Source organism: Jatropha curcas, chromosome 8 (assembly GCF_041381405.1).
Source record: "Jatropha curcas cultivar XTBG-Jc1 chromosome 8, XTBG_Jcur_1.0, whole genome shotgun sequence".
NCBI classification, from domain to species: Eukaryota; Viridiplantae; Streptophyta; class Magnoliopsida; order Malpighiales; family Euphorbiaceae; genus Jatropha; species Jatropha curcas.
In genome coordinates this window covers 8,260,767-8,284,110 of record NC_143158.1, presented here as the reverse complement: position 1 = coordinate 8,284,110, position 23,344 = coordinate 8,260,767, and the positions used below count along the sequence as shown (strand labels likewise).

General features: G+C 36.6%; 1 protein-coding gene across 1 annotated transcript; it reads left to right on the top strand.

Moving 5' to 3' along the window:
• The first annotated feature begins 1,667 nt into the window (after positions 1–1,667).
• MYB4R1 (myb domain protein 4r1) lies at positions 1,668–11,063 on the top strand. Its single transcript, XM_012217151.2, has 10 exons — positions 1,668–2,199; positions 2,335–2,810; positions 3,302–3,501; positions 4,238–4,408; positions 7,202–7,516; positions 8,363–8,515; positions 8,591–8,740; positions 8,865–9,071; positions 9,172–9,213; positions 9,387–11,063. Exons 1-10 carry the CDS (start codon positions 1,815–1,817, stop codon positions 10,663–10,665), a joined length of 3,378 nt encoding a protein of 1,125 aa, XP_012072541.1. The 5' UTR covers positions 1,668–1,814; the 3' UTR covers positions 10,666–11,063.
• The last annotated feature ends 12,281 nt before the right edge of the window (positions 11,064–23,344 follow it).

The following is a 23,344-nucleotide window of genomic DNA, read 5'->3' as shown; positions in this document are numbered from 1 at the left end:
TTTAATAAATAATTTCATTTACATGAAACAAGTTTTAAATTAAAAAATTTACTCTATTATTTATATTTTGTAGCATTTTTTCCTTCTCTTTTTTATATTCCTTTATAATCATGATTTTTTTTGTGATATATATAATTTTTAGTGTCATATTATTGTTTCGATAACCTAATTCCAGTAAATGACCTCTCGTTGAAATAAAAATTAAAGTTGAGTGACTAAAAAATGACAAATTAAAATTTTGTAACCTAAATAAGACTGAGTATAAAATTAAGTAACCACTAATATAATTTACTCTCAAAACCTATGTCACTAAGTCCATGTCCACTATCTACATCATCCTTTTATGTTAGACCTGATATCATCGTCCAAGCATGTATTGCTACTTAAAGGTCTCTCATTAGTTAAGCTGACAGATTCCTCTTCTTCTCATCTTCATTGCCAGAACACTCATAGTTTTCATCACTTGAGTCATCTGGCCCTACAGAATCAGAATTATCTTTTATTATCATATTTTGATTCCTCTACCTAAATCTAGGAGCCCTGCTACGGGATTGTGCATTTCTTCAATATATTATTTTCTAAATTAGCTCTACCCCTCCCTCTACCAAAACCCATTGTTACACCATTACTTGCCCATCCTGCACCTCTAGCTCTACCCCTTCCTCTTCTCCTACCCAGATACCTCATATAAACACCATAATTATTATCCTCCTCCATTACGCTATCCTACATGTTTGCAATTGATATCAAAGCAACTTTTCTTGCTCTTGTACTTTTCACATTACTACCTTGAGTTTGAACATTCTGATTTAACCATATATCATCATTAACATCCGCATTACACCCCTACAATCAGGGTCAATATTATATGTAAATCGCTCTTCACCTTTGAACAAAACTTCCAATGTATAAGATTCAAATGCATCCATATTCAAGTGCAAATCAAGTAGCCCTATAGTTAAAACGAAAAAAGAAATTGCAATCCATTAATAAACAGAACCCACGATTCAATATTGGAGAAAACTCTAACTTTCACTCACAAACTTATATTCGGTTAATGCAATAATAATATGACATATAAAAGGTATAAAAAATTTTCATCAATATATATATATATATATATATATATATATATATATATATATATATATATATATAAGGGAGACAAGAAAAATAAAAATTTTTATAAGCCTTATTCACAAGTTTTAAACAAGTTTCAATTTGAAAAGAATGACATTAATGAAAACCTCTTTTGCATGCTTTGTTTCTGAAACAATAGAGAGGGAGTGATCGAACCCTTCAAATCCATACGATCAACGCAAATTCTATTCTAAAAATGGGAGAAAACAGGGTAAAAAGGTGGAAGTTTTTGAGTGAAAAAAGAAGTAATGTTTTGTTTTCCCTCCAACAATTATAAGGTATTTTATTTAAGGGCATTATCATCTTTTTAAGGAGTTTTAATGGAAAAATAGGTAAATTAGACGAAATAACTAAAACGTTAGATGAAACCGAATCTTAGGGATGTCATAATAATTTAACTAAAATATATAGACCTAATTATTAAATTTGGTCAAAGCACAGGGGCTAAATAATAATTTTTCATATTTAAAATTTTTTTTTTTTATCGATTGGAATAGAGATTTTAAGTTTAATTGAATAGAACCACATCAATTTCGGTTGGTTTCGAGCTTCTCTCCCACCGATCTCACTCTTCAAACGCAACCCTAAATAAATAAAGAGTCTGACGAGCTTGTACAATCAACTGATTTCAAATTCTTCTGCCTAAGCCCTAAACACAACGAACATACTACACAATGTCTGTTCTAATGCAAAACGACGACGATGAAGAAGAAATATCCTCCGGCAATGAGGACGATGGATTCCATGAGGACATGGAAGCTCTACGGCGAGCCTGCAGCCTCGCTGGGACCAATATTAACGACCTCGACGTTGATACCGGCGGCAACAATAGTCACTCTACTTCCGCTGTCTCCGCCGATGGGAATTATTCCGGTTGCGAGGATGATGATTTTGAACTGTTCCGAAACGTGCAGAATCGGTTCTCGGTACAAAGTGATTCTTTGGAACCGATTTCTTTAATGCCTGTCTGTGCTATTCCACCGGATTTGGACAACGACGAGGATGACTTTGAGACTCTTTGCGCTGTTCGGAGTCGTTTCTCTGCCTATGATAACAGCAGTAAGCTTCATAACTTTAACATATGGAGAATTAAAATTTCGAAAAGCTTCTGTTCTTTTACAAGAAATAAGAATTGAATAGAAAGATACCTCATTTATGCTTATCAATTATATTGATTTACATTTTTTTTTTTAGATATTTTGAGAAGGGGAGAGGAGAATTTGCTAGAGAAAAGAGGTAGCATTGAGGCATCATCAATTCTAGTCTCAGAAATAGATACTTCTAATGATTCATTGATCGGTAGGAGAGATTGTGAAGTGTTAGTAAATACTGAAGAAGGGGTAAATACAGCCAATTTATTGAGTGAGATACATCTGTCCGGCTCCGCTGAGCAGGATACCTGTAAGCCATCTTGGGTACTAAAGGATTCTTCCAGTTTCCCAAAGTCTGCACAGGTATTTGTTGATGCAATTAAGAGGAACAGATGCTATCAGAAGTTCTTAAGAAGTAAGTTGGCTCAAATTGAAGCAAGAATCGAGGAGAACAAGAAATTGAAAGAACGTGTTAAAATTCTTAGAGATTTTCAAGCTTCATGCAGGAAAATTACTGGAAGAGCACTGGCGCAAGGGAAGGATCCTAGAATTCAATTGATAACTGCAAGAAGAGATAAGGTCACTTTCTGAATTATTTTTATATGTAATGTTGCTTACTGAATGAAAATGAATTATATAACTTATTTTGTCCCTATGTTAGTTGTTAGTAGTTATAAAATATATCAACTAATTGAATAGTATGGAAATGTTACTTTTTTTATTTCTCCTTTTAATTTCCTTAATGTTCAACACCAGGCAGTAATATCTAGTACAGTACCACTCTTCTTGTAGTTAATTTGATGTTCTCAGTGTTTAATGAGGATCAAGGAGCTCTTCTGGTCAATTAATTTCCAATTAAAGTTATTGTATTGTCTTGAAGCTTTTTCCTCTCTGCACTTGTGCCTCAACCTTGGTTCTAGTCATACGTGTTTAAGTGTTGGCAACTGGTATGATGTTCTATTTGTAGCTTGAGTTTTTCAGAGGTCTCTAAATTGGATTATTTAAATGTTGTCTTGTATTTCTGAATTTCAATGGCCTGAACTTCACGAAGGACACATTTGTTGATTCAGATCAATGAACAAAAGTTCTCTGCTATGCATAATGGTCCGGCAGAAAATTCTCATGCTGCTAATTATAGAGCGGCGCTGGCCACTTTTCCTCTTACCTTGAATCGGAAAAAGTGGACAGAAGTAGAAAAGGAAAACCTTAGAAAGGGGATTAGACAACAATTTCAAGAAATGGTGCTTCAGTTTTCAGTGGATCAATTCAGGTATGTTCAAACACATTGGAAGTTTCAATTTCCAATTTACAGATGCATCGTTTTAATCTCCATTATCAAACTTGCAGAACTATGTTAAGATTTGATGTTTTTTCTGCCTTAATTCTTTATTTATAAGGTTGAAGTTAGCCTTATCAAATGTGCTTGCTACTTTGGTATTGATGCATTTGTCAAGTTTCCAACATTTATGTCCAATCCATCTCAAATGTCTTACTTCTCATTACTTTCCCCAGTAGGTATATTTTCACATTCCTATATGTGTTCATTCTCTCCTCATTTTCAGAAATTCCAAAATATATATACACATGAAAATTCACTTCGTTCTCAAGTGAAATATTAGTCAAACAGTTGAATCATCACCAAAGAAAAATAGCTAATTGTTGTGACAGTATGATATTAATGCTGAGCTGAATATAAAAAAAGAAAAAAAAAAAAACATCAGTCTTGATGAAAAGATGCTTGTCCTTTGTAGTTTTGCATTTAAGTCAGAAAATCTTTGTGACTTTAGACCATGCACGGTTTATTTCCAATATATTGGAGAAAAAATGTAGAAATTTGATTTATGAATTTTTTTATGAGAAAGGTAGAGGTCTCTGTTTCATCTTTGTAACTTCTGATGACATAAGATATGTACAGAATTACAGATTATTTTTAGGCATTGGTAAAGGATGTTTTTCTTCTGATTTTGTTTCTGATGAATATTTTCCCGACACACTTTCTTTTGAAGTTGTTCAGAAGGATCTTCTAGCAATGCAAATAATTTGGATGCCATTCTTGCATCAATTGGAGAGATGGAAATTACACCGGAAAGCATCAGAGAGTTTCTTCCAAAGGTTGATTGGGATCGATTAGCTTCCTTGTACGTTGTTGGTCGTACTGGTGCAGAGTGTGAAGCACAGTAAGTACTCTATTTAATAGCTTATTGTAATTGTCAATTATTTATTTATTTTTTTTTTGTTATTAGACTTTTATTTTAATAGTTACTTTTATGAATAATATAATTCACATACTTTATTTAAGTCATTTATTAGTACTTAATTAATAATTTAACTGTCAGTAATATTTACTTGCTGCATGATTACTTAAAACAAAATTGAAAGCAATTTTTTGCGAAATTTTGAAAAATTCATGTACCATAGTCTGATACTGTTAGATAGATGAATTTCATATGCATCAGTGCAGCAGATAATGTTTGAAAGCCTGGTGCTATTCATCACTTGTTTTCAAGTATTCTCATCTTCTTGAATTGCAATTCCTTGGAGTTAAAATCATGTGTCTTGGTTTAAGGGCCCAAGGTGAAGGTTAGGGAGGCTTGCATAGGATTACCAGGCTTGGTACAGGATTACCACAAGGCTAGTGCAATAGGGTCACTTCTGATATATTAAGCTAGAGCTATAATATGATTGTGGTAACTTCACAATTTTGATTGTTTCGTTTGGTTACTATTGAATGCATAATGGAAATGGATGATTAGAAAGGAATGGCTCTTCTTTAGAAGATGTATTGATATTACACAGTTTAAGTAATATAATTACAAGTCTAAATCAATCAAAATTTTTTTCAGCAATGAAAACTTGGTTTTGAAATACTTGAAGTTCATTAGTGCATCAATGACGCATACTGTTGGTCCTGTGTATTTTAAAAGACTTGGTTTAATGCTTTGGATCTTAAAAGATTTTTAATTTACTATGGACTTGCTTTGTTCGAGACTTTTGATTATGCGTAAGCTTGTTATGCAATTCTTTTTCTTTTGGTGGGTGTTGTGAAACAGCTGTAGGAATAGTCAAATTTGGACCTTCCTTGAGTAGTATAAGATTTAATTAGAGGAAAAGTAGGCTTGGAAGAGAACTTTATGCAGATGAGTAATTTTTTTTTTTTTTAATGTAATACCTTGCGCTATCTTTTGAGATGTGAAGGGAGAAAGAAGAGAGCCTTGAAGTTGAGGAATTATATAGCTGTAGTACTAATAGATAGTTTTCTTGCATGCTTCATTTCCTTATTAGGAAGACATTATTTTGTCATAATTACCGAAATTGTATAATAATTAAAATAGAAAGTCTAAGGGTTTGTTAAAAAATGAGGGTAGTGATGGCATTTTTAAAACTTATTAGGATAATACAATTTTTCACTTGACCAAAAGTAGGTGTAAAATAAGTAAATCATGATAATTAAGGGGTACCTTATGACTTTTGACTTATTCTAAGCAGATCTTTTTACTTATAAGTCAGGCCAAACACTATTTTAATAGGGCTTTTTACTTTAAAGTATGTCTGACCGACTCAAAAGCCAAGCTAAACACAAATACTTAATGTGTTCATGATCTCACAATAACCTTTGCCTATCCAATATCAAAAAAAATCAACTAAACACGTCTAAGTTCCTCAAACTTTTACATTGTCTTGAAACACTAGAATTGTTGGATTTGAAACCACAACAACAACAACAATAACAACAACTACGCCTTAGTCCCAAACTAGTTAAGGTCTGCTATATGAATCCTCTATATTCAATATTTATTCTTTTCACATTAAAAAGCAAAGTAAAATAGGGAAAATTTTTTACCTAAACTAAATTTCAAGCTTACTGAATATTTATAAGTTCTTCATCTAAACAACTCTCTATTTTTCCACCTTTTAGTAAAAATATTGTGAATAAAAGTGTCATATTAATGTAGAATATCCTATTAATATTTGATTCACTTGAAACGTGGTGCGTGTTATATAAAGATTATATTATTAAATTTGTCAGTTTATAAAGCAAAAAGCCACGGAAAGAATTATGAGATTGTACAGACTGATCTGTAAAACAATATATACACAAACGAGTCCTTTACATAGTTTGTATAATGGCAGGTCTGAATTATAAAGGCTATACTAGCTTGCACACCAAATTTTGGCTCATCAGATGAACTTGTTTTCTTAGAACACCCAAGTTTTTCTTAGAAGAAGATCTTGGGACCTGTGAGTGTTTAAAACACAATGCATGGTGAGAGCTGTTTCCATTCAGTTGGATCTCTTGTCTGGGCATAAGCATGCATACTATGGTTGGTCGTAATTTATTGTAGATACACATGTACATTTGGTGGCATTGTGATGACTAATTTAACGTCATATACCATGAGGCCTACCCCCTGGGCATAAAATGATTGTATAAATGATCATTAAGTATATAAATAAATTCTGTATGTGTGATTCTACACTTTGTTCACTGTAGAGTGTAAATTTACTAAAACCAAGCATCACATGCTCTTTTCTAGGGTTTTTTTTTTTAATATTTTGCGTCTCATCGCTATTTTTGCAATTCTTGATTAGAGATTGCTAGGTTGTTATTTCAATATGCTCTGGTCTGACTTGGTTTGGTTCTTGACTAGTGTTTTCATGTTTACTGATTTTTTGTGAAGCACCTGCCTTTCAATCAAGCTAGCTTTGCAGACGTCTAGGACGATTACCATCACATACATCTTTACCATTATTGGATTTGGGTAAAAAGTTCAAGGTTAGCACAGGTCATAAAGGTGCGACCCATAAATAACACATGCTTTACTCAAAACAGTGGTGTTGATTGCATCTGGTGATGATTGTCATCAGATGTCTGTGACGCTCACATTTTCTTATCCCCAATCCATTCACCATGTGAACTTGAATTGATTTACTTTACATACTTTATTTGATGCAAACTATTATTTCTGCAGGTGGTTGAATTGTGAAGATCCATTGATCAATAACAATGAATGGACTGTCATAGAGGATAAGAAGCTTTTGTTTATTGTCCAAGAAAAGGGGATGACCAATTGGTTTGATATTGCAGTTTCACTAGGAACTAATAGGACCCCATTTCAGTGCTTAGAACGTTTCCAGAGGAGTTTGAATGCTCGCATATTAAAAAGAGAGTGGACAAAGGAAGAGGATGCTCAACTTCGTGTCGCTGTTGAAATTTATGGTGAAAATGATTGGCAGAGTGTGGCTTCTACTTTGGCCGGACGGACTGGTCCTCAATGCTCGAATAGGTCGCTTCTCATTTCAAAAATTTATGGTGTCATAATTTTGAGTAAGCCTTTTAGTTGTTGATGCAAAAAACTTGAAGTTCCTCAAGGCATTTGTTGGTTTCTTTTGGTGTTTATGACCTTAAGAAATTCCTGATTTGACCAACCAAAATATAATACCTCGAAAAGAGGTTTCTTGAAACCACTACTAATATTCTATCTGCTCATGGAATGTTTTTCTTTTCTGGCCAGGGAGGGGATTTTTTGTTTTTTGCTGCAGTGTGGGAGGGTGGTTAAGCCTGGCCTGAGTTGCCTGTGAAGTGGAATACACACACACACACACACACACACACACACATATTTATGTATGTATATATGTGTATTCGGTTCATAATGGATGGGCTTATACAAAATATTTGGTGTGACAATTGGGTTAGCTGGACCAAGATCTAAATTATAAAATATCAGCTTGAGTTTCAGGTCTGGACTGAGACAGCTAATTGCAATCTGATTTGGTGTAGCTTCTATTTTTCTTTTCATCCGAAAGGAAAGAAATATAAAGTTAAATGACAAGTTGATGCGGTTTGGTTGCAGTTTTAGGACCAATTGTTTTGTTGATTCAAAAGCATAAAAAGATAGATATGACATATGAGGCTGTCTGAGTCCAAGTCTGACACTTGAAAAGTTGCTGTAGACAGTAAATTATGAAACTCAGGTGTCATACCCAAGGTTTAATAGGCATTGCACCTAGACTGAAATGGTTGCTGGAACTTTGTCTGCTGAATGCTAAATGATACTTTTATTCTTTTATAGCTTTCAAGTTTAGTTGGTAAAATGATTTGTGCTTGCGTGATATTTCATTATATGCAGATGGAGGAAATCCCTTCGTCCAAACAAAATGGGGAGGTGGACTCTGAATGAAAGCAAACGTCTGGAAGTAGCTGTGATGCTTTTTGGTCCAAAGAATTGGAAGAATATAGCTAGGTTCGTGCCAGGCCGAGCGGATGTACAATGTAGAGAAAGGTATCATTGAATAATCTCAAAGGTGATTTAGCTTTCTTTGATATGTCCAAATTATGAATTTTATTGTTGTGGCAGATGGTCTAATTGTATAGATCCTTCTTTGAATATGGATAAGTGGACTGAAGAGGAGGATATAAGGTTAAAAACAGCAATTGAAGAACATGGATACTGCTGGGCCAAGGTTGCTAGACATCTCCCATCGCGAACAGATAGCCAATGTCGCAGGTATTAAGTTTGAATCCAAGTGGTTGGATTCAATACCTGAATAATCTTAAGTTTATATTATTTACAGTTTCTGTGCGAAGTTTGTCTGGGCTTCATTTTGACCTTCAATTCTGCATATAACCAGGAGATGGAAGGCGTTATTTCCAGATGAAGTGCCTTTGCTACAAGCAGCTAGAAGGACACAGAAAGCTGCGACTATAAGTAACTTTGTGGACCGTGAGGCAGAGCGGCCTGCCCTTGGTCCTCATGATTTCCTTCCATTACCAATAATAGAATCAATATCCAAACCTGAAAATATTGACCAATCGAAGAAGCGAAAAAGGAAAACCAGGTATAATATTCAAATATTTCTGTTCTTGTTTTTTGACATCAAATGGTTTTCTTCTTTTCGTTGCGTACTTTAATCGATTTGCTGCCTTCCATTCTTGCAGAGAAGGTACAGTATCTAGGAAGGATAAAACTACTCCACCTAGGTAAGCCATCCTTTCAGTGATTTTAGTAGTATGTTTCTTGTGTTGTGAAAATCAAAATATTTGTTCATGTCATTGTTATATTGAGAATTAATGTCCATTTCAGCATCTGCAGGTTTTGCTGTAGTTTGAGTCCGCATTGAATTTCTTTTTTCTTTTTCCCTCATGGAATGCAGGCATATTTCAAAGAGGCGTAGATCCAAAAGATCTGAAGAAGGAATTACAACTTCCTCTGTGGAACAGCCTGGGGGAACTAAGAACACTGAGGTTGAGAAATCTGGTGGGACTGGTACTGTTGTGACAAAAAGAAGAATGAAATGTTGTTCAGAAAAGAATATTACTGAACCAGCTAAAGATGGTTTACCATCAAATTTTGTTTCAACACCTTTGGTGGTAACTGGTGGCACAGGCACTGATGCTAGAAAGAAAAAAAAGCTTCCTGAATCTCATCGAAAAAGAAATAAGCTTATTGACACCAACAACCAGAGTCATCTTACGTCACAGCCTGAAAACTCGAAATTAGGAACAACAAATTTTGATGGTTTTCAGACCTTTGAGGGGACTCGTGCAGCGTCATGCAAGGAAAAAAGAGCTGATGAACATTCTGGGACAAACATATGTACCACCACTAATTTCAGCGAAGAGTGTGATATGTTATCAGGAGCTGTAATGGATGTTCCTGTATTGGCTGCTAATCACCTGGATTCTAATTTGTTAGTAACAAGCAATGATGAACAGGATGATGCAGCTGGTAAGCCTGATGCTCGCAGCAAGAAGTTCACCAAGCAACCCCAAGAAAGGAAAATATTTATAGAATCAGCTGATAGCGTGAACCGATTAATATTGCCTCCTGGAAGTTCAGAATTAAGGGTAAATAGTAGCAAAAATGTTGAGAAGTCTTATTTGGATGGCATCTATTCGAGTAAGACAAGTACTGTACCATCAAGAGAAGGCCAATCGGTTGTGTTGGTTCCTCGTCAGCAAAATGGCCACAAAAAGTCAAAACCTAAGAGCAAATCTTGTTCTAAGCAGGTTTTTGGTAAGAATGATGAGGATGATATCACTCTTGCTTCCTTTCTTAAAAATAAATTGAAGAAGAGAAAGCTCCAAGTTGTTAAAAATGCAGATCAGACTGTGTTGGTGACCGAAAGAATAGATCAACGCGATGGTGCAAAGAAAATGTCACCCCTCATGCGAGATATTGAGGTTCAGACAGTCAATAATAATGGATTGCCAGAAAATATCTTGTCACGAGAAAATACTGATGCAAAACAGTGTTCTAATGGTAGAATTTCAGAAACTTTACCATCTTGTCAAAACAAGGAAACAGGTGAAGTAGATATGGTAGGAGCGGTGGAATATGTTGGCACAAACATAGGCGTTCAGAAGGACAATGGTGAGCACGCCAACAGTTTCCCTCCGGGTTTTGAGAAACCTATTTACAAAATACATTAAAGCTGCACGAAGAGGAGCTGAGGTCTTAATTTTGGTGCAGGTGGGAATTTTGCGTAAGTGGTGAGGCTTTTTGAATTTTTGTAATAGAGATTTTTAGTATTTGTTTTTTCAGGGAAAGAAAAAGACGTTAAAGGAAAATATAGAGGAATTAAGATTTTGGTGAAAGATGTGTATATAAAGATTCTTTCAGGATAGTAATTGGGAACTACAAGTAGGTTTTTTGTGGGCGTCTTATTTTTGTATGATCAGATGGAGAGTTATTTTTGTTTCTTAGTTTGGGCAATAGCTGCGGACTCCCATTTGGTCACAAAATTCTTTTTGTAGAGAGAAGTTGTACATCCTTTAAGGTGCTAAGTTCCTCAATAAAAATATGATTTTGTGCAGAGTTTTGCATGAAAGTGTCTTCTTCTTCTTGGTCTTCCACCTCATTTTTTCTGTCTTATCAATATCAATCTTGCGCTTAAAAAAAAAAACAAAAGATTGCAACGGGGGAAGTCAAGTATTGTGGAGCGTGAAAGTAATATACATACTGAATTTGAATTTTATAGAAGACTTTTACTGCTCTAGCATCATAAAGATTAGATAAATAACTTATACGTGTTTTAGTAAATTACAATAATAGGTTTTGTTTAACACTATCATTCCTTTCCTTTCCTTTCCTTTCCTCTGTGTATTTTTGTATTTCTGCGTTTCATGTTCCTTTCCTTCGTCTTTCTCTTCGTTCCATCACTCTACTTCAAATCACATCACAAGCTTTTATGTATTTTCTCTGCAAATAGAGAGTTTGGCAGATACAAAAGTGGAGCACTAAACCAATAGTACTTGCTCGAGGGCATACTTGGGATGGTCGGATGCTCCTTTGGATGGTACGAATGCGCCAATCGAAGAAGACGAAACAGAGTGAGGAGTTGGATTCTTGTCCATCATTTAGGGGAATGGGTTATATTTTATTATTTTATTAGGCAATTCTCAGTGCGCACGATTATATAATAATTATTTTATTTTATAATTTTCATTTTAAATGTAATATATATTTATTGAGTAAATTATAGAAATTCATTTTTTAAAGAAAAAGTGACTAGAATTATTATTATATATAAAGTCTTGTAGGTATTTAAAATAATTTAAATAATTAGTTTTTATTTTTGTATGGATTTATCTAATTGGAAGTATATAATTAAAAAAATATATTAAAACATAATAATTAATTCATCATTACATAAAATATATTAAATCTTTTGAAACTGCACACACTTAAATCGCTATAAAAATAAACAAAACAAAATTAAGTTAAGCCAAATATAAAATGAAAAAACAAAATCAAGTAAACAACTCAAACAAAGTAATGAAATGTCATAATATTCTTTTTTTTTTAACCGATAATAAACTAAAGAAATTAAAGTAAATAATTAAGTTAAGCTTTCAACAATAAAAAGAAATTTAAAAATAAAAAAAAAAGAAAAATAGAATAGTGAACAGAAAGAGAATCTTGAACTTTTTGTTTATATATAACTTCTCAATCGGTCAAAAAAAAATTTTTAAAAGCTAAAACTATTAATTTCATATCAACCTAATTTAAATCAAAATCATATAGATATCGTTTTTTATGATAAATTCGATATAATCATATAAACAATGAATTAAATTTGAAGATCCCAAATATTGTCGACTTGAAAATATTCAACTTATCATGAGAAGAAAAAAAAATTGTATCTTTATAATTTACTCAAAAATTAAAAATCATAATTAAATAAATCAAAAGAAAAAAAAAAGAAAAAAAAAGAATACTACTCACTATTTTATCTTATTGTTTTTAGACTATATTTTATGATGTGTATTTTTGAAACATATGGTTTTTTTTTAACATTTTTCAAATTATTAAATTTTTAAACATACTATATTTGATTTGAAGTTTAGACTATGTAAAAATAAAAATTTTTATATTTTTAAATTATAAAAATTTAAGACATTGTATTATTTTTTTTATCACATATTTGATTTCTACCAAAAAAAAAATATCATATTTGATTTGAATTTAAAAACTAATAAAAATCTTTATATATATGTAAATTATGAAAATCTAAAAAATATAATTGAAATATTTAAATTTTTTATACCATCATTGAATGAATTTAATACTCACAAAAATGAAAAGTCAATTCATTATTGAAAAGTAAATTATGGAAGAGAAAAAGTTAATAAAAAAAAGAGAAATGCTCAAAAATTCACAAAAAAAGATAAATCAAATACTCAAAATATATATAATATCATTTTTTAGATTAAGCGCCATGTAGAAAACTGTAACACCCCTTCCCGGTCCACCCGTAAACCCGAATGAACCGAACCGAGACATGATGAAATCATAATGTATATTGAATATAATAGCATGCTGATGTTGTATACAAAAATAATATAATTTATTATTACAAAACATGATACTAGTGTCAAAATGAAATGGGCCCAACTGTGTGCCCTGTACATGCCATGAAAAGGATAGACAAAGATACATATTAAAATGCGTAGCTACCCTGAAGACTGAGTCTTCTATTGATGAATTGCAGCAGTTGTAAGCTGACTCTCTACGGTCCAATCTCAAAACCTGCGAGTTAAACAGGTAACTCGCTGAGCAAATAAAGCTCAGTGGATATCTCAACAGATAAAGAAACAATTAAACACATACATGTATCATGTAAACACATATGGCACATATAAGCACACACATCATGATACTTTCATGATACCTTGATTATCTTTTGTACTGTTTATAATACTGTATAATTCAAGAAATGTTATGTTAAGATATCTGTATGGCTCCATAAGGTTATAGTGAAACCGAACTGATAAGAAAAACTGTATGAAACTGGATGAATACTGTATGCTTGGCTGCTATGGCCCATATATAATCATATCCACTCAACGGCCTGTAGCCGGAGTATCAAACTGTATGAGGTGCAGATCTGCTATCCTATGTCGCGACATAGCCTTATCTACATGGTTTCTACCTAACCTCAATGGAGCATAATGTTGGTATGTCAATAATATCACACAACCTCATATTCATAGTTCATAACTTCATAATTCATAATGTTTATTTGATTTCACATCATTTGCATGTTTGAATGTTGTTTTGATACATGTTCTAATGTTGTATTTGATGTTAAAGTGATTGGAGGCATATAAGTGAAGCAAAGGAATACAATTGCATTGAAAATGAAGTCCAAAAATGCATGAAAACACAAGTCGCGAGCGCGTACTTGAAAGTCCCGAGCGCGTAAAGCACCAAATGAGAGACAGTGAGTTATCGGGCACAAGTCGCGAGCGCGTACTTGAAATTCGCGAGCGCGAGAAGTGCCAAATGAGAGACAGTGAGTTCCCAGGCCAAATTCGCGAGCGCGCGATGAAGGTCGCGAGCGCTTACAGGCCAAGGGCCAAGTACGCGAGCGCGTACTTCAAAGTCGCGAGCGCGAGATGTGCCAAATGAGAGTCAGAGAGTTTGCGAGCACAAGTCGCGAGCGCGCACTTGAAAATCGCGAGCGCGAGAAGGCAACGCGAGCTCGTCATGCGATTCGCGCGCGCGCTTCGCGTTTTCTAGCCTGCACAGTCTGTACTCTTTTGGTCATATCTCTCAATATACAACTCCGATTTGGATGATTCAAAAACCCATGTAAAGCTAACACATAGAGGAACAAATAACTCTTCTATGACACTTCCTAATTCCATCATTAAATGGGGTCAAAATCAAGATGAAATTACTGGTAAAATTTCCAGCAAAACCTGTTTCAGCATAAACTCACTCTTTACTTCATTTATTCAATACTTCCCCTGTTTTCCCCTGTTTCTCACCATTACCAGTCCTCCCACTCAACATAAAGCAATATGTCTCAATAGCATCACACCACACAAATCTCATACAAAGAAAATGGTAAAGGAAAAGAGATATCAAACCTTTACTCCAAAAAGCTTGAGTTCTTCTTTAACTTCTTTTTTCTACAATCTTAGAACTCCCTTCACCTATAAAGAAGAATTCTTATGAATTCTAAAATAATAGCACCAAATGATTCAGTTATGAACTTCAAGAAGGTTTACTTACTTGGATAGAAGAAAAGTTGAAGTTAAAGCTTAACTACCATGAAAATTGAAAGGAAGGTGGAAGAGGAAAGGAAGAAAATGAAGAAGATGAAGATAAAGATGAAAAATGGGAAAGTGAAATGGGTATGCACGGGTAGGCTCTAAAAGATCCATGACTTTGTGTGTAAAAGTTCTAAATGGTACCTCAATTGTCAACAGGTTACTACTAAAGACCCAAGCTTGATCTTTTAATGCAAATCAATCCTCACCCATATGCTTTGATCTTTTTCTCTCACTCAAGTAACTCCACTTATAAACCCATTCTACCCCACCCGGGTTTGGTTCAACTCGACTCAACTCGACTACTCAACTCTATGCCAAGACTCGACTCGGTAGGATGTCACAATTCTCCCCTCCTAAATAAAAACTTCGTCCCGAAGTTTACCTGCTGTGAACAACTGCGGATACTGTTGTCGCATGGTCTCTTCAGATTCCCAAGTTGCTTCTTCTGTCTTATGATTCCTCCAAAGAACTTTTACCAATGCTATTTTCTTGTTCCGCAATTCTTTAGTTTCTCTGGCTAAGATCTGAACTGGTTCTTCTTCATAGGTGAGATCCGGCTGAATTTCAATCTCTTCTGCTTATAACACGTGCGATGGGTCTGATCTGTATCTCCTTAACATTGATACATGAAAGACATTATGAATTCGATCTAAGGTTGAAGGTAACGCTAGGCGATAGGCTAATGGTCCTACACGTTCAACAATCTCGTATGGACCAATGAACCTAGGGCTAAGCTTACCCTTTCGTCCAAACCTTAGGATCTTTTTCCATGGTGAAACTTTCAGAAATACCTTATCACCGACCGAGTACTCAATATCCTTTCTCTTTAAATCAGCATAAGACTTCTGTCGATCACTTGCTTCTTTCAGCCGTTTTCTGATGATTTCCACTTTCTCTTCTGTTTCTCTGACTAATTCTGGACCCAAAATCTTCTTCTCACTCAGTTCTGTCCAACACACAGGTGTCCTACATTGTCTACCATACAATGCTTCATATGGTGCCATCTTAATGCTCGATTGGTAGCTGTTGTTGTAGGCAAATTCCATGAGAGGTACATATCTGTCCCAACTGCCTTCAAATTCTATAACACATGATCTCATCATGTCTTCTAGAATTTGAATGACTCTCTCTGATTGGCCATCTGTCTGAGGATGAAATGCAGTACTGAAATGCAATCTCGTCCCTAATGCTTCCTGCAGTTTACCCCAAAACTTCGATGTAAACCTTGGATCACGATCAGATATAATGGATGATGGAACTCCATGTAGTCGAACTATTTCGCTAACATAAATGTCTGCTAACTTGTCCAGAGAATAGTCCATCCGAACTGGTAGAAAGTGTGCGGACTTAGTTAATCTATCCACGATCACCCATACTGCATCATGCTTCCGCTGCGTCTGAGGTAATCCAGTAACAAAATCCATCGTGATCTGATCCCACTTCCACGTTGGCACTATTATTGGATGAAGTAACCCAGCTGGCAGTTGATGTTCTGCTTTTACTTGTTGACATGTTAAACATCTTGTTACAACATTTCCGATATCTTTCTTCATGCCCGGCCACCAATAGCCTTTCTTCAAATCTTGATACATCTTGGTACTACCGGGATGCATTGTATATGGACTGTTATGAGCTTCATGCAGAATCTTCTGTCTAAGCTCCCCTATCTGTGGTACAACAACTCTGTCTTCATAGAATAAGACTCCACTATTATCCAATCTGAATTTCCCACCATGATCTTCCTGTACTTGTTTCACCCATAGTACTGTTTGTGCATCTTTCTTCTGTGCTTCTGCAACTTCTTGAACCCAAGATGGCTGTACTTGCATCTGTGCTAGAATAACTCCATGCTAATTCTCATGGCTCTCCAAGCAAACAATGATTTCCGGCTAAGGGCATCAACTACCACGTTAGCTTTGCCCGGATGGTAATTAATGACATAATCATAATTAGCCAGAATCTGCATCCACTTCCGTTGTCTTGAATTCAAATCTTTCTGTGTCGGCAAATACTTTAAACTTTGATGATTTGTGTAAATGTGACACTTTTCACCATACAGATAATGCCGCCATACTTTGCATGCTAGAACAATGGCTGCCAATTCTAAATCATGGGTTGGATAATTCAATTCATGTGGCTTCAATTGTCTGGAGACATAAGCTACCACTTTTCTGTCTTGCATGAGTACACATCCTAACCCAATATGAGAGGCATCACTGTAAATCTCAAAGTCTTTACCTGACACTGGCTGAGTCAACACTGGTGCTTCAGTCAACTTTTTCTTCAAAGTGTCAAAACTCTGCTGACATCTATCATCCCATTGAAATACAACTGCTTTCTTCAATAATCTTGTTAAAGGTGAGGCAATGATGGAGAATCCCTTTACGAACCTTTTGTAATAACCGGCTAAACCCAGAAAACTTCGAACTTCTGTGACATTTCTAGGTGGTCTCCAATCAACAATAGCTTCAATCTTATGAGGATCCACTCTGATACCCTCCGATGACACCACATGTCCTAAGAAAGAAACTTCTTCCAGCCAAAACTCACACTTACTGAGCTTGGCATATAGCTGTTTATCCCTCAGTGTCTGAAGTACAATCCGCAAATGTTTATCATGTTCGACCTTATGTTTGGAGTAGACCAAAATGTCATCTATAAACACCACCACAAACTGATCCAGATATGAATGAAACACGCGGTTCATGAGATCCATGAAAACCGCTGGTGCATTTGTGAGACCGAATGGCATGACTAAAAATTCATAGTGACCATATCGGGTCCTGAATGCAGTCTTAGCGATATCTTCTTCCTTTATCCGCAACTGATGGTATCCCGACCTAAGGTTGATCTTAGAAAACATACCTGCACCTTTTAGCTGATCAAACAAATCATCGATTCGAGGCAATGGATACTTATTCTTGATTGACAGTTTGTTCAGTTGTCTGTAGTCAATGCACAATCTGAATGATCCATCTTTCTTCTTTACAAATAATACCGGTGTGACATCCTACCGAGTCGAGTCTTAGCATGGAGTCGAGTTGAACCAAACCCGGTTGGGGTAGAATGGGTTATTAAGTGGAGTTACTTGATTGAGAGAAAAGATTAAAGCACATGGGTGAGGATTGATTTGCATTAAAAGATTGAGCTTGGGTATTAAGTTGTAGCCTGTTAACAATTGAGGTACCATTTAGAACTTTTACACACAAAGTCATGGATCTTTTAGAGCCTACCCGTGCATACCCATTTCACTTTCCCATTTTCATGTTTATCTTCATCTTCTTCCTTTCCTCTTCCACCTTCCTTTCAATTTTAATGGTAGTTAAGCCTTAACTTCAATTTTCTTCTATCCAAGTAAGTAAACCTTCTTGAAGTTCATAATTGAATCATTTGGTGCTATTATTTTAGAATTCATAAGAATTCTTATTTATAGGTGAGGGGAGTTTTAAGAGTGTAGAGAAAAGAAGCTAAAGAGGAGCTCAAGCTTTTGGAGTAAAGGTTTGATATCTCTTGTTATTTTCCATTTCCTTTGCATGAGAATTGTGTGGTGTGTTGCTAATTACTTCATGTTGAGTGGGAGGACTGGTAATGGTGAGAAAACAGGGGAAAACAGGGGAAGTATTGAATAAATGAAGTGAATATTGAGTTTATGTTGAAACAGGTTTTGCTGGAAATTTTACTAGTAAGTTCATCTTGATTTTGACCCCATTTAATGATGGAATTAGGAAGTGTCATAGAAGAGTTCTTTGTTCCTCTATGTGTTAGCTTTACATGGGTTTTTGAATCATCCAAATCGGAGTTGTATATTGAGAGATATGACCAAAAGAGTACAGACAGTGCAGGCTGAAATCGCGAGCGCGAATTGCATGACGAGTTCGCGTTGCCTTCTCGCACTCGCGAATTTGAAATACGCGCTCGCGACTTTCACCTGAAACTCTCTGACTCTCATTTGGCACATCTCGAGCTCACGACTTTCAAGTACGCGCTCGCGACTTGTGCACGCAAACTCTCTGACTTTCATTTGGCACATCTCACACTCGCGACTTTGAAGTACGCGCTCGCGTACTTGGCCCTTGGCCTGTAAGCGCTCGCGACCTTCATCGCGCGCTCGCGAATTTGGCCTGGGAACTCACTGTCTCTCATTTGGCACTTCTCGCGCTCGCGACTTTCAAGTACGCGCTCGTGACTTGTGCCCAATAACTCACTGTCTCTCATCTAGTGCATTACGCGCTCGCGACCTTGCAAGGCGCGCTCACGACTTGTGTTTTTATGCATTGTGGACTTCATTTTCAATGCAATTGTATTCTTTGTTTCACTTATATGCCTCCAATCATTTTAACATCAAATACAACATTAGAACATGTATCAAAACAACATGCAAGCATGCAAATGATGTGAAATCAAATAAACATTATGAATTATGAAGTTATGAACTATGAATATGATGTTGTGTGATATTATTGACATACCAACATTATGCTCCATTGAGGTTAGGTAGAAACCATGTAGATAAGGCTATGTCGCGACATAGGATAGCAGATCTGCACCTCATACAGTTTGATACTCCGGCTACAGGCCGTTGAGTGGATATGATTATATGGGCCATAGCAGCCAAGCATACAGTATTCATCCAGTTTCATACAGTTTTTCTTATCACTTCGGTTTCACTATAACCTTATGGAGCCATACAGATATCTTGACATAATATTTCATGAATTATACAGTATTATAAACAGTACAAAAGATAATCAAGGTATCATGAAAGTATCATGATGTGTGTGCTTATATGTGCCATATGTGTTTACATGGTTCTTTCTATACATGTATATATGTTTAATTGTTCTTTATCTGTTGAGATATCCACTGAGCTTTATTTGCTCAGCGAGTTACCTGTTTAACTCGCAGGTTTTGAGATTGGACAGTAGAGAGTCGGCTTACAACTGCTGCAGTTCATCTGTAGAAGACTCAGTCTTCAGGGTAGCTACTCATTTTAATATGTATCTTTGTCTACCCTTTTTATGGCATGTACAGGGCACTCAGTTGGGCCCATTTCATTTTGACACTAGTATCATATTTTGTAAATATTAATTACATTATTATTGATATTATATTCAATATACATTATGATTTCAGTATGTCAGACCATACAGTCAACCAGTTTGTAGCGTCTCGGTCCGGTTCATTCGGGTTTACGGGTGGACCGGGAAGGGGTGTTACAAATTTTGGTATCAGAGCCCTAGGTTTAGTTTCCCCGGGCTTGCATGCATAAGTCAGTACAGTGTACATGCCATGACTACCCTGATGAACTAAGCAGTTGTTGTTCTTTTAGGAGGATGTCACAAGAAGGTGAGAGCGAGTCACACGCCTCCAGGCCAGTGGAGGGTGAGGCTCCAATAGCACCAGGTCAAGAGGTATTGTTAAAGCAACTTGCGGATACTTTTAGACAGATTGCAGGAGTGATACCTCAAGCACCAATAGTAGTAGAAAGAGAAAGAAAGCCCCCACTAGAGAAGCTTCGGAAATATGGGGCAAAAGAATTCAGTGCTAACAAGGATGACAGTCCAGAAAGAGCTGAGTATTGGTTAGATGGGACATCGAGAGTCCTGGAACAATTACAATGTACACCAGAGGACAAGTTGGTTTGTGCCACATCATTGCTCATAGATGAGGCATATACCTGGTGGACTACTGTTCAGCAGCGGGTATCAGCAGAGCAGCGTACATGGCAATTCTTCTTGGATGAATTTAAGAAAAAGTTCATCACAGAGGCTTACCTAGATGCGAGAAGGAAAGAATTCTTATACCTGAGGCAGAACAGAATGTCAGTTTTAGAATATGAGCGAGAATTTACCAGGCTCAGCAGGTATGGTAAGGGGATAGTGACTACAGAGGCCGAAAGGTGTAAAAAGTTTCAGGAAGGCCTGAATGATGAGATTCAGATGGGAGTGGTAGCTTCCAGATTCAGAGAGTTCTCAGCTTTGGTAGAGGCAGCTCAGGAGATAGAGCGAATTCAGGCCAGTCAGCGTACCAGACGCCAGCGGTCTCAGCAGAGGAGAGACCAGACTCAGAGTGCACCCAGTGCATATCAGTCAGAAAGCAAGAGATTCAGAGGTGCTAGTAGTTCAGCTAGTGCTAGACCTTCCTTTAGCCAAGGCGCAGCTAGGGGTGCTAACATGCCAGCGGTATCAGTTGTGGCTAGTTCTGCCCGTGGTAGTCGAGGTTCAGGCAAAGGAACTGGTAGAGGCACCGGTAGAGGTGCAGAGTCAGCCGGTTATACTTTTCCACCTTGTGAGCATTGTGGCAGACGGCATGGTGGAGATTGTTGGTTGGTGACTGGTAAATGTTGGATATGCGGAGCATCAGACCATCAGAAGAAGGATTGTCTGAAGAGGGCAAAAGTTCCTACACAGTTCATAGCAGGCAGAGGTAGAGGTGAGAGCTCCGGAGGGCAGAGACAGCAGTCAGAGACTATGGACAAACCTGATACAAGAGGTCCAGCCAGGGTCTATGCTATGCGAACCAGGGAAGATGAGGAAGCTCCAGATGTACTAGTTGGTGAGTTTTCCTTATGTGATCATACAGTTTATGCTTTAATTGATCCTGGCTCATCTCATTCATACATTAGTGTACCTAAACCTTGGGTTAAAGGGTTAGAAGTTGCATATGTGAGTCAGGGTATGTTGGTTACAAATCCATTAGGAGATGTAGTACAGACTCATACAGTGGTCGAAGGATGTCCAATTGTTATTCATGGAAAAGAGTTTCCAGGAGATCTGATGGAGTTGCCATTTAGAGAATTTGATGTTATTCTGGGTATGGATTGGCTATCTAGACATCAGGCTATAGTTGATTGTGCAAAGAAAAGGGTGACATTATATACAACAGCAGGGGAAGAGATTACAGTAGTCGGGAAGCGGCGAGAGTTTCTGGGTAATGTGATATCAGCCATGGCAGCCAAGAGATTAATTCAAAAGGGTTGTGAAGCATACTTGATATGTGCATTACAAGCAGAGAAAGAACAGTCAGAAGTGCAAGATATACCAACAGTGTGTGATTATCCAGATGTATTTCCAGAAGAGTTACCAGGGTTACCACCAAGGAGGGAAGTGGAGTTTACTATAGATGTCTATCCTGGAGCAGCACCAGTATCAATTGCACCTTACAGAATGGCACCAGCAGAGCTAAAAGAGTTAAAGATTCAGCTACAGGAGTTATTGGATAAAGGCTTTATCAGACCCAGTGTATCACCTTGGGGAGCACCGGTATTATTTGTAAAGAAGAAAGATGGATCATTCAGATTGTGCATTGACTATAGACAACTGAACAAACTGACAATCAAGAATAAGTATCCATTGCCTCGAATCGATGATCTGTTTGATCAGCTAAAAGGTGCATGTATGTTTTCTAAGATCGACCTTAGGTCGGGATACCATCAGTTGCGGATAAAGGAAGAAGATATCGCTAAGACTGCATTCAGGACCCGATATGGTCACTATGAATTTTTAGTCATGCCATTCGGTCTCACAAATGCACCAGCGGTTTTCATGGATCTCATGAACCGCGTGTTTCATTCATATCTGGATCAGTTTGTGGTGGTATTTATAGATGACATTTTGGTCTACTCCAGAGACAGGGTTGAACATGATAAACATTTGCGGATTATACTTCAGACACTAAGGGATAAACAGCTGTATGCCAAGCTCAGTAAGTGTGAGTTTTGGCTGGAAGAAGTTTCTTTCTTAGGACATGTGGTGTCATCGGAGGGTATCAGAGTGGATCCTCATAAGATTGAAGCTATTGTTGATTGGAGACCACCCAGAAATGTTACAGAAGTTCAAAGTTTTCTGGGTTTAGCCGGCTATTACAGAAGGTTCGTAAAGGGATTCTCCATCATTGCATCACCTTGAACAAGATTGTTGAAGAAAGAGGTTGTATTCCAATGGGATGATAGATGTCAGCAGAGTTTTGACACTTTGAAGAAAAAGTTGACTGAAGCACCAGTGTTGACTCAGCCAGTGTCCGGTAAAGACTTTGAGATTTACAGTGATGCCTCTCATATTGGGTTAGGATGTGTACTCATGCAAGACAGGAAAGTGGCAGCTTATGTCTCCAGACAGTTGAAGCCACATAAATTGAATTATCCAACCCATGATCTAGAACTGGCAGCCATTGTTCTAGCATTCAAAGTATGGCGGCATTATCTGTATGGTGAAAAGTGTTACATTTACACAGATCATCAGAGTTTAAAGTATTTGCCGACACAGAGGGACTTGAATTCAAGACAACGGAAGTGGATGCAGATTCTGGCTAATTATGATTATGTCATTAATTACCATCCGGGCAAAGCTAATGTGGTAGCTGATGCCCTTAGCCGCAAATCATTGTTTGCTTTGAGAGCAATGAGAATTAGCATGGAGTTACAACAGCAGGGAGTTATTCTAGCACAGATGCAAGTACAGCCATCTTGGGTTCAGGAAGTTGCAGAAGCACAGAAGAAAGATGCACAAACAGCACTATGGGTGAAACAAGTACTGGAAGATCATGGTGG

Excerpts from the sequence above, each read along its gene's own strand:
- MYB4R1 (XM_012217151.2), top strand. The coding sequence starts at position 1,815 with ATGTCTGTTCTAATGCAAAACGACGACGATGAAGAAGAAATATCCTCC. Across the intron at positions 2,811-3,301 it reads TAACTGCAAGAAGAGATAAG|ATCAATGAACAAAAGTTCTC; the intron begins GTCACTTTCTGA and ends TTGTTGATTCAG. Across the intron at positions 9,214-9,386 it reads GATAAAACTACTCCACCTAG|GCATATTTCAAAGAGGCGTA; the intron begins GTAAGCCATCCT and ends CATGGAATGCAG.